Raw genomic sequence first — 11,863 nt, 5'->3', positions numbered from 1 at the left:
TTTATTTACAAAAAAAGTTCTTAGGTTCAAAAAAACATTCAGTGAACGGAAAAAGTGAGGTCGGTAATATAGGTATTTAGCTGTGTCACATGCCCTTAATGTAGTTCATAAAAAAGTCCTTTAAATATCTTAAAATACTCTAAAATCTTTAAATATAAATTTTTTAAGTGTTTTTATTTATATATACAGAAAGAAATAAGATTAAACTTCTCCATCTGTTTTTATTCAATAAAACTATATCTAGGAAAAATTAGTATGCACATCACTTTTCACATAAGAACGTAAAATCTTACATGTTGTCGCTTTGTCCATCAATATTATTCTTGCATAACTTCGACACCAAATCAGTAAAGTTGAGCTAATCTGGCTCTAATGTATGCTTCCATTATTAAAATGTTAAAGAAAATTTTAAAAGCCTGTTTTTTCGCCAGATTTGATAAAATGCAGACTCCACCGTCCCAATGGGATAAAATATAGGGACCAAAGAGTACTTTTTCTCACGTGAATAGGGTATATTTTTGTGCTTATCGGGTAAACAATTCAGGATAAATGTACAACACTTCAAAACAATTCAAGTTAAATTCCAAAGAATTGAAATGAATTGGAAAAAAATGTTAAATAAAAAAAATCCACTGATTTCAGTAAAATTGGAATCAATTTAGAGGAATTTACTGTAAACCAGAAGAATTCGATAAAATTCATAAAAAATAAGGATGAATTAAAAAAAAAGTTCAAGTAATTTTGAAAACGATTTAAAAATATGAAAAAACTTCATTAATTTCAGTACGATTGGAACCAGCTTAGAAAAATTCAAAAGAATTTAATTAAATGCCTGAGAATTCAAGATGAGGTTACAAAAATTTTAGGATCAATTGAAATAAAACTTAAAAAATTCAAATTTTTTTTTTTAAATCAGGGTAAATTATTATAACTTTTTGAAATCCTGCTAATTTCTCACCAAAAAAAGGGACTAATGACTACAAAACTTATCAAAAGAGTTCAAATAAATTGGATTTTATTTCATGGAAAAAACTATTTATCTCAGTAAAATTTGCGTGAATTTAGAGGAATTTAATGGAAACGAGAAGAATTCGATAAAATTCATTAAAAAAATTTTAAAAAGTGAATTTAAAAAATATGAATAAATTCATTGAATTGAGTAAGTTTGAAATGAGCTTAGAAGAATTAAAGAGAATTTTAAAAAACTGGATGAGATGCCTAAAAATTAAAGTGAGTATTGAAGAATTCAAGATTAACTACAAAAACTTGTTTTAAATCCATTCAATTGAGTGAATTCAGAAAAATTCAAAAGAATTTAGGGCAGATTCCAAAAAATATTTGAAAATCTCTTGAAATCCTACGAAATCCCTCCTGAAATTCTGGAAAATGTATTAAAATACATTGAGTGCTTTTAAAATCCACTAAAATCATTGAAATCCCTGGAAATCTTATATAAACCCCCTTGGAATATTTTCAAATATCTTTAAAATTTCAGACCCTGTAAAATCGTTCCTTAAAAAATGATTAAAATCCTTGGAAACCCCTTAAATTGATTTAAATATCCTTAAAATGCCTTGGAATCTTTTTAAATATCCTAAAATATTTTTGTCTAACATTTCTTCAAACTATTAAAATACATACAAAAATTCTGACAATTTTGTAAAACTTCCTAAAATATTTATACTTTTTTTAAAACCTTTTTAAAGCTCTTGAAAATGCCTGGGAACCTTTTACAACAACCTTGAAATTTTTAAAGTACTTGGAAATGCAAATTAATTTGAAAAAACATCGTTGCCTGAAGTAAATTTAGAAGAATTCAAGTGAATTAAAAAAATTCAAAATAATTCTAAACTATTAAAAAGAATTCAGCTTTCAAACCCCTTCAAATTAATGAAGTTATTAAAAAATTGCTTTGAATGTTTTGAAATATCCTTCAAATTATTGAAATCCATTAAAACTTTCTCGGAATCTTTAAAAATAAAATATTTTAAATGTTTTGATTAAAATCTAAATCTAGGAAAAATTAAGTGTGCACATCACTTTTCACATAAGAAAGTAAAATCTTATATGTTGTCGCTTTGTCCTTCAATATTAATCTTGCATAACTTCGACACCAAATCAGTAAAGTTGAATTAATCTGGCTCTAATGCATGCTTATATTATAAAAGTTTTAATGACAGTTTAAAAGCCTGTTTTTTTGTCAGATTTTGCAAAATAGCAAATTTAGATTTTATGGTTCCCTTTTATAAGTAATAACTTTTAGTATTTTTTTCGGTGTCTTTGCTGTAGTAAAAAGATTATATGTCGACTATTATTTAATAATTTAGTGTTATAAGGTTTGAAAATTGGTTAAATATTAGAAACTACTCCGAATAATTTAAAGCTCTGAAATTCGATAAGTCACGGTCACCGATATTTGTGTTTTTATGACTGAAATGTTTATTGAAGTGTATGTAATAAAAACATATCCTCAAAAGCTCCAAAATTGGTATACTTAATCCGCATAATTTCCACGTTCTCCTGCGTCAATTTATTTACAAAAACTCAGCGATTTTGGGAATAAAAACAATTCTTGTATTTTTGAAGCACGATAAAACAAACAAACGATTCAAATTACTCTCATATCGTAATAAAATAGTCCTTAAAATCAGTTTTTCATTCAAAATAAAAGCTCAAGCTTGCTGTAACATGCCAAAAATGCCTAAACTACAAAATTAATAAGGGCACGCTTTATATGCACGCAGCACGCTTCCATACGTGGTTAGGTACCCACGCTCTTAACTTCATAAATACAAAAATTGACATAAAAATACATTTACATTACTTCTACTGAAAAATCCCATTCTTAAATTAGAATTTTTAATAAAAAGTTATTTAAGTATGCCTAACATGCAGAAATACACGTCTAATAATGTAAGTTTTGAGGTTATGTCATCATGCCGTGACACACAGGCTCAACACGTTTGCAACTGCACACAATCTAGTTCACAAAAAATATATTAGAACAATTATTTATTTTAAAAAATTGAACCTGACTTACCCATGATTTTGTTTTTACACTATTTATACAACAGTATAAAATAATATTTGAAAAATTTGTCACACGTGGTCGGCCAGAACGCAAAAGAAAATTTTAACATTGATTGATCAGATGACGCATGCGCGCACTGTGTGGCACTGTGCTTGCCAAATTCCCTACGCTGAAACGAAAGATCCTATATGATCAAAAAATCTTTTCTACCTTTTATTCAATAAAATATTATTTATAATTTCAATTCATGTAATTTAATGTAGAAAAAATGTGAATGTAGCTTAAAATTTAAATAAATTTGCTTATAAATGCAGGTTTTCGATTTAAAAAAAAATTTCGTCATCAAAAGTCACAGCTGGCTGCACTGGTATTATTGCGCATGAAAATTACTAGAAATATCCAGACATTGTTGTTTGTATTCTAACCCCAAAAGTTTAAAAACTGCCAAACATTTTGGAGAAACGTGCTTTGCCCGGTTCTAAAATACCGGTGCTTTTTTAATTTGCAGAAGTTTTGCAATTTTAATGCGAAAATATGAAGTGCGTAAAAGGTTGCTCGGGTCAAGCTTTTTTTCTTGGAAATTCATGTTTTACAACGTTTCGTTTTCTCTTACAGGATCAGTGTTGATGGCTTGATTGTATATTTTCCTTACGATTATATTTATCCCGAACAATATGCGTATATGCTGGAGCTTAAACGAGGCCTGGATGCAAAAGTAATTTTATTTTCATATTTTATCAGTGAAAAAAAATTATGTTAATAATTTACTTATCTGTACTGTTAAGTATATGGATCTTATTGGCTACTAAAAATAAGATTATTTACTATTAATATTTACTAGTCTTATATTTTTCACTTTACATTGTATATTGCTGAAATTAGAAATTTTATTTGAAGATGGATTCCTTATAAACATTATTAATATAAATTTTCAAGGTCGCTACAGATCAGGGAATTCCAGAAAGAGAATTTCAAACTGGTCAGGAAATCAGGAAATTTTCCATAAATTGAAGCTAATTTGATTATTTTCTTGAAAATTCAACAATTTTGGTTAAAAGTCTTTTTTTATTTAAAATTCATCTTTTTGGGTTGAAGCTACATCTACTTTAGTAGAAATTACATTTGTTTGGATAAAAAGAAATCTGTTTTGGTTGAGGATTCAACTGTATTGTTAAAAATTTGTATATAAACAATTACTTTTTTCGTTGAGAATTAATATTTTTTCGTTGGAAAGTCAACTTCTTAGTTGCAAGTAGAACTACTTGTTAAAAATTCATTTTTTTTGTTAATATGATTTATTATTTAAGTTGAAAAACTTCTTTTTTTAAATTTAATTATTTGATTGAAATTCATCTATTATGTTTGATGATTCAACTGCTTTTGTTTCAAAAATAACACCTTTTTCGTTGAAATATTAACTGTTACATTTTCTGTTGAGAATGAATATTTTCTGGTTGAAAATTCAACTACTTTGTTGAAAGTGGAAATGCTATTTTAAAATTTCATTTTTTTTTGTTGATTTATCATTTAAGTTGAAAACTTTTTTTCAAAACTAAACTATTTGGTTTAAAATTCATCTGTTTTAGTTGACAATTCTACTATTTTGTTGAAAATTTCCTTTTTTAGGTTAAATTAAATTGTTTGAGGTTTAAGATTGACATCTTATTTGTTGTTGGAAATTAAACTATTTTGGTGAAAATTAATTTTATTCTGTTCAAAATTAATTTTCTACGGAAAATTTATCTATTTTAAGTGAAAATTAATCTTTTGGTTTAAAAGGTAATCTCTTTGGTTAAAAGAAATTCATTCCTTTTGTTGTTAGTTGAAAATTTAACTATTTCATTGGAAATTGAACTTTTTGTTTGAAAATTCGTTCTTATTTTTGCTTTCAAATTAATTTTTGGCATTGAAAATTTAACTATTTTAGTTTTTTTTTTAACATTTATCTTTTTTAGTTAAAAATTCAGTTATTTTGTAGAAAATTTGCCGTTTTTGTAGAAAATTAATCGTTTGTGTTACAAATTCAATTCTTTATTTGAAAATTATTTTTTTTTACTGAAAATTTAACTGTTCCATTGGTGCTTAAATATTTATTTCTATGGTTCAATATCCATTTTTTTTGTGAAAATTTATTTTTCGACCTAAAAATTATTTATTGTATTTTTGGTTGGAAATTTATCTTTTTTAGTTGAAAGTTCAATTCCTTTGTTGAGAACTTGACCTTTTTGATCGAAAACTCCTCATTTAGGTTGAAAATTAAACTTTTTCATCAGAAATTAATGTTATTGGTTGAATAATTATAATTTTCGTTTAAAATAATTCCGTTCGTTCAAGTTTTAACCATTTTGTTCCTAAAAAATTTTTTTTAGTTGAAAATCAATTTTTTTAATTGAAATTATATCTGTTCGATTTTTGCTTGAAAACTCATTTTTTAGTTGAAAAGTAATTTATTTTGTTGAAAATGCGCATTTTTTATGTAATTAAACTGTTTTTGATGAAAATTTAAAATATTTTCTGTACAAATATCAACTATTACTTTTTCTATTTGAGAATTCATTTTTTTATCGGCGAATCATTAATTCAGTAAAAAGTTGATCTATTTTGTTGAAAATTCCTTTATTTTTTGGTTGAGAAATAATTGTTTTAACTCGAAATTTAATTTTTATATTTTTTGTATACTGAAAGTCTTTAAATAATTCTAGAAAGACACTTTTTGGGGGATTTTGTAGCAACCCTGATTTTGTTGTATGCAGTCAATATTTTAAGATACCAAATTAAGTATCACTCATTCTTTTAATAATTATGAATGTTTAAAAATGATAGGAACATTTAATTAAATATAAAATTATTTTCCTGCGTGAAAATTATAGGGTCATTGCCTTTTGGAAATGCCGTCCGGAACGGGAAAAACTATAACTTTATTATCGTTGATTGTGGCCTACATGTCGGAATATCCTCACAGTGTTACAAAATTAATTTATTGTTCTCGGACGATGCCAGAAATAGAAAAGGTTATAGAGGAGTTGAAGACACTGATAGAGTATTATGAAAAAGAAACTAAAAGTAAACAGAAAATCTTGGCCCTGGTATTGAGTTCCAGAAAAAATCTTTGCATTCATCCAGAGGTAAGTAGGTTTAAATCACAGAGATTAAAGTCTTTCCCATATTCCCCTAACTTTTTCCTTTTTTTCAAACTATCCTTTTTTTATGCCAAAAAAAATTTCTATTTTCTCTTTATGTGAAAAATGTGAAATTTTTCATTTTAGATTGCACCAAAAAAAGTTATAAATATTTATTTAACCGATTTCAAATTAAACTATTTAGGGTTTTAATAAAACTTGAAAGCTAAAATATTTTTTCAACGAATCTATAAAAGTTAAATATTTTTTAAATGTAAAATATTTTAGGCGCCCCAACTGGCACTTTTTAAAATTTTAAGTTTAGGAGAATTGAAGAGTGTAGTTTCAAATTTATATTCAAAGTATGAATTATTATAGTAAGGACGGAATGATAAATCTTGGAAAGAAGTATTTAATAAGAAGTATCCTGATTAAGCTATTATTGCTGCATTTTTGAAATGCAAAAATACTCTGGATTATGAGAACGATTTTTCGCATATGAAAATTGTTTATTAATCGAATTTTGTCGAACTTTTTATATGGCTGTGATAGTTTTTCAAATTACCTAAGTATTAAATCCAATTTTTCAAATAAATTCTTGAATGGAAAAATTATTAATAAATCTTTTAACATTATTTAAAAATATAGCGTTTCTTATAAAAAGATTGTATCATATTTTCTACATGCAAATATAAATTTCTAATCTTTGCCCTATTAGTTTTTAAAATAATAATTCAATATTTTTTATTTTACTAATTATTATTTTAGGTGAGCAGAGAAAGGGACGGAAAAATTGTAGATAGTCGTTGTCATGCTTTAACAGCTTCTTACGTCCGAGAAAGGCATAATTTTGATGACACAGTGCCTGTTTGCAACTTCTACGAAGGTTTTGATTTGGAGGGTCGTGAATTGTTAATGCCACCCGGAATTTATTCCCTTGATGACTTGAAAGATTATGGCAGAGACCGAAATTGGTGCCCTTATTTTCTAGCGAGATTTACGGTAAACGTTTATTAAATTTAATAATTAAGATTTTTAATTAATTTATCTGGAAAGAAATTAAAGTCCCCTTATCGGTTGCAGATTGTACATGCCCAAATTGTTGTATACAGTTACCATTATTTACTGGATCCCAAAATCGCCGAACATGTTTCGAAAGAACTGGCTAAAAACTCTGTTGTCGTTTTCGACGAGGCTCACAATATCGGTAATCATTGTTGATATTTTACTAGTGTTTAGAGGAAAAATCTATCAAATCACTTCAGCTATCACAAATTTCATATCGCATGATATAATTCAATTTAAAATAAGTTCGATTTCAATTTTTTTAATTTTGAGCTCAATTTTTAACCTTTTCAATTGTGAATTGAAATTTATTCTTCAATTAAGTCATCATTTTTTTAGTGTAAATTTTTAATTTAAAGATTTGTAAAATACAGTTTTGAAGACTTCAATAATTAAAAATTAATAGCGTAAAAATGTTCAATTTTTAGTCTTCATTTTTAAACATACTTATTCAATTTAATGGATTTTATAATGTAATTTTGAACGCCTGAACAATTAAAAATGAATAGCGTTTAAAAACGTTTCAAGTTGATTAACTGTTAATACAATTTAATTTATGATTTTTGAAATTAAACTGTAGTTTGAATATTAAAAATGGAACTTTTTCAATTTGAAAGCCTGAGTCAAACAAATGTAAACGTCCGATTGAAAATTTATTAACTATTTTGAATTTCAAAATAATTTCAAAATAATATATTTATAATTAAACGCTTGTATTTAATTTTAAATTATATTTATATGATTTAGTCTATAATACTCCATTTTTAACCTATTCAATTAAAAAATTTGTAGTTTATAATAATACATTTTTTTTAAGTTTAGCAATATTTGACTTTTCATTTAAAATGAGCAATTATAAATCAAGTATTAAAATCTAAACATTTTAAAACTAAATATTGAACCCATTAACATTTTAGAGAGTTAAATTTAAACATTCTCTGTTACAATTTTAATTGGTTTATTTAATAAGTTATTTATTTTTAAGTTAAATTTTTTTATTTTGATGTATAAATAACAATTGAACAATTATTAAATTAGAAAAGTTTGAATATGGTTAAGACCTATTTAGAAGTTTTGGAAAGGTTCAAATTTAATTTAAAATTTGAAAAGATTTCGAGAAATTTAAAACGAAGTCTAAATTTTTGAAGATTTCGAAATCAAAACAAATTTTCTTCGAAATATCTCAAAAAATTTTTAACAAAATTGAGATTATTGAACAAAAAATATAGAAGGCTTATGGTTGATTCTGAATTAATCTAGTTAGATCATTTCATTTTCCAAAAAGGAAGAAATAATCATTCAAAAAATTAATACAGTTATAAAATTGCTAATATTAAAATTCATTCAATTTGTTTCAAATGTAAATAAAAACTCTTTTTAAGAAATTTAGGTTAATTATTTAGAGCTCAAAAGAAATCTGTACTTTTTCCCTTTTTCTCCCTCTTTTTTCCTTTTTTTATTTTTGTCTCTAATTAGACGAAAAATGATATAGTTTAGAAATCTCTTTTTAATGGTGAGTCTTTTTCATGCTTATTTTGCATAAAATTATTCCTAATAAAATAAATTACTGTTCAATCTTTTCAGCATTTTGAAAAGTTTCAAATGAACAAAAAAAAATGCTTTTAAGATTCCTAGGAAAACTGAAAATGAATTATAATAAAATATCTAAAAAGATTTAAAAATATTCCCAAATTTCTCAAAAAATAATCTTAACATTTTCCTTAATTTAAAGGAGTTTTGAAAAATTATGGTGAAAATTCGAATGGTTTTAAAAGATATTTAGAGGTTTTGAAAATATTTCGAAAGGTGTGAAGATAAGAAATTTTGTTTTAAAGATTCCTAGGAAAATTAGAAACGATTTTTTATTTTGAAAACCAATTCTTAAAGTAATGTTTAAAAATATTTCAAAACAACACGTTTTTATGTATAAGTAACCATTGAATAATTATTAATATGTAACGACTTAAAGTTAAAATAATTAAATTCTAATTTAAAAAGTCTTAGGTTTAAGAAAATTATTGTTTTAAATTAAATTGCTTAAAATTATGTAATTTTGAAACTTTATAAATTTATTTATTCATTCTTCAAATTAGAGTATTGACAGTGATAGTTTAGGTTTCTATCTTTTTTTTTTTAATTTCTGAACTGTGCAATTTAGAAAATTTTTTAAAAATTACAGTTTACGGCATTTAATTTAAAATTGTTCAATTGAAAAGTGTCAAAAAATTCATTTTTACACGTGTAAATTATTGAGCGTTTGAATTAAAAAAATTGTAAGCCTTAATTTCAAATGTTCAAAATTCAAAAGATTTTCACTTTGAATGTTTTCATTTGGAGTTCAAGTTTTATAACATTAAATGAAAAAAATGTAGCTTCAACAGTTCGAATCTTAATTTCAATTTTCGTGAAAAATTTTTGTGAGACTAAAAGAACTATTAAATAACTGGGAATTTTTTCCTTGATTAAAACGGCCACCCTGAACTAAATAAAGAGAAATATCCTTTTAAAAATGTAATTGATTGAGGCTTTTTCTTTTTTCAGATAATGTTTGTATTGACTCGATGAGTGTAAAAATAAACAGGAGGCTTATGGAGAAAAGTTCGTCGAATATTCAGGTTTTGGAGAAAACAGTAGCCGAGTAAGACATAAAATATAATTTAATTATAAGAATTCATTAATATGTGTTAATTATCTTGTTTGCAATTTCAGAATGAGAGAAGACGATGTAAATAAATTACAAGAAGAATATAATCGTCTAGTCGAAGGATTAAAAGATGCGCATGAAGCAAGAGAAACGGACATGATCTTGGCAAATCCTGTCCTACCCAATGAAGTTCTAGAAGGTAATTAATCTTCTTTTATTCAAATAAAATTCAGTTTCTTGTTTAAAAGTTCTTAAAACCCTTAAATTTTGGTTGTTCGTATTTGTAGAAGTCGTTCCTGGAAACATAAGGAGTGCAGAGCACTTTGTAAGTTTCCTGAAACGTTTTGTGGAATACTTGAAAACACGTCTGCGAGTTCAGCACGTAGTGCAAGAATCTCCAGCTTCGTTTTTGAGGGACATACAGAACAAAGTATGTATTGAACGCAAACCGCTAAGATTTTGCGCTGAGCGATTGTCATCATTATTGAGAACTATGGAAATCTCAGACATGACAGACTTTTCGCCACTGATATTAGTCACGCATCTTGCAACTCTGGTCGCAACTTACACGAAGGGTTTCACGATAATCGTGGAACCGTTTGATGACAAAACGCCAACAGTTTTAAACCCCGTGTTGCATTTCAGTTGTCTAGATTGTTCCATAGCTATGAAGCCAATCTTTGATAGATTTCAGTCAGTGGTTATAACCTCGGGAACGCTTTCTCCACTGGACATGTATCCGAAAATTCTCAACTTTCATCCTGTTATTATGTCATCCTTTACCATGACATTGGCGAGACCCTGTCTTCTACCAATGGTAAGTTGTAACGATTAAATTTAGTTTGCTTGAAAAAAAAATAAATTGCAATTATAATTTTTTTCTGACGCAACTTTTAAATTAAAATATACTCGTAACAATAATATCTATCAAAAATTGTTATATTTAGTAGTATCTATAATCCAAACTAAAAAATGCCAGGACAATATTTTTTATAATTGTGAATACTTCGTCGTGTGGTCAGTCGGGTACAGTTCCCACATCTTTTTTTCCACAAAAAGGAAAATTTTTAAGAATTGAATTCGGAGACGCTATAAAATATCTTAACAGACGTCCCCAGACTCTTTTTTGCAGGGATAATAACAGACAAATTTATTGTGCTAAATAAAAATTGTATGCATGTGCACTATTTTGAGGTTACGTCGTTTCTCAGCTCTGTCATTCTGAAAATTTAGAAATTATTTATGAAATAAACTTTTTTGATTGCCTATAAACAAGGTTAGTTCCGGGACATTAGTTTAATAAGTTTATTTGTAAGTCTAAAGTGTTCGGCCAAAAATATTGTGTAATTTGGAAGTAACGCTCTTGAGAATCGTAACACACATAACCTCGAAAGTTACACACACATTTTTAGAAAAATAAAAAAAAATTTGGAATTAACCCACTAAAAAAGTGTGCACGGACGTCCGTTAGCATTTTCACTATCATTCCCCAGAGTTTGAAGACAAAATATTGATTAATCTACGAAAAAGCCGGGCGAATCTAACATTGATAAAATCAATACTAATTCCTAAGCGCTATGCAAATTAATCGAATTTAGCCAAATTAAATTTTTTTAATTAACCGACAAAAAAAGTGTGCAGAGATGGCCCTTAACGTGTTCGCTATCATTTCCCAAATTTTTAAGACAAAATATTTATTATTCTAGAAAGAAAGCCGGGGGAACCTAAAACTGGTAAAATCGGCAATTTTCTAAGTATCACATGCCCTTAAGGGCTAAATACCTATATTACCGACCTCACTTTTTCGGTTCACTGAATGTTTTTTAAACCTAAGAACTTTTTTTGTAAATAAGATATTGAGCTGAAACTTTGGAAGATTTATCAGAGTGCAATAAAGTACGATTAGGTACTGCATTTGGTAGGAACTTCACTGAAAATTATTTTATCTTTTTTCTGAACCTCAATATTTTTTGAACGTTCGAACTTTTTTTATACATAAAATAT

General features: G+C 26.4%; 2 protein-coding genes across 2 annotated transcripts in view; one reads left to right on the top strand and one right to left on the bottom strand.

The window, feature by feature from the left end:
• The window catches only part of LOC117170121 (rRNA 2'-O-methyltransferase fibrillarin), a 12,260-nt gene extending 9,102 nt beyond the window's left edge, over positions 1-3,158 (bottom strand). Inside the window, exon 1 of the mRNA XM_033356661.1 lies at positions 3,041-3,158. Within this exon, the coding sequence (XP_033212552.1) occupies positions 3,041-3,044 (4 nt within the window). The 5' untranslated portion in view covers positions 3,045-3,158. The remainder of the gene's footprint in view (positions 1-3,040) is intronic.
• A 294-nt stretch (positions 3,159-3,452) lies between these two features.
• Positions 3,453-11,863, top strand: part of LOC117168689 (general transcription and DNA repair factor IIH helicase subunit XPD) — a 17,171-nt gene continuing 8,760 nt past the window's right edge. The window contains exons 1-8 of the mRNA XM_033354370.1: positions 3,453-3,570; positions 3,647-3,746; positions 5,902-6,156; positions 6,919-7,152; positions 7,234-7,357; positions 9,757-9,853; positions 9,925-10,058; positions 10,147-10,676. Coding sequence (XP_033210261.1) covers positions 3,566-3,570; positions 3,647-3,746; positions 5,902-6,156; positions 6,919-7,152; positions 7,234-7,357; positions 9,757-9,853; positions 9,925-10,058; positions 10,147-10,676 — 1,479 coding nt within the window. The 5' untranslated portion in view covers positions 3,453-3,565. The remainder of the gene's footprint in view (positions 3,571-3,646; positions 3,747-5,901; positions 6,157-6,918; positions 7,153-7,233; positions 7,358-9,756; positions 9,854-9,924; positions 10,059-10,146; positions 10,677-11,863) is intronic.

This window comes from Belonocnema kinseyi, chromosome 3 (assembly GCF_010883055.1).
Source record: "Belonocnema kinseyi isolate 2016_QV_RU_SX_M_011 chromosome 3, B_treatae_v1, whole genome shotgun sequence".
In the NCBI taxonomy this organism is placed as follows: domain Eukaryota; kingdom Metazoa; phylum Arthropoda; class Insecta; order Hymenoptera; family Cynipidae; genus Belonocnema; species Belonocnema kinseyi.
Note: the sequence above shows the minus strand (reverse complement) of the source record. Positions and strands in the feature narration are given on the sequence as shown.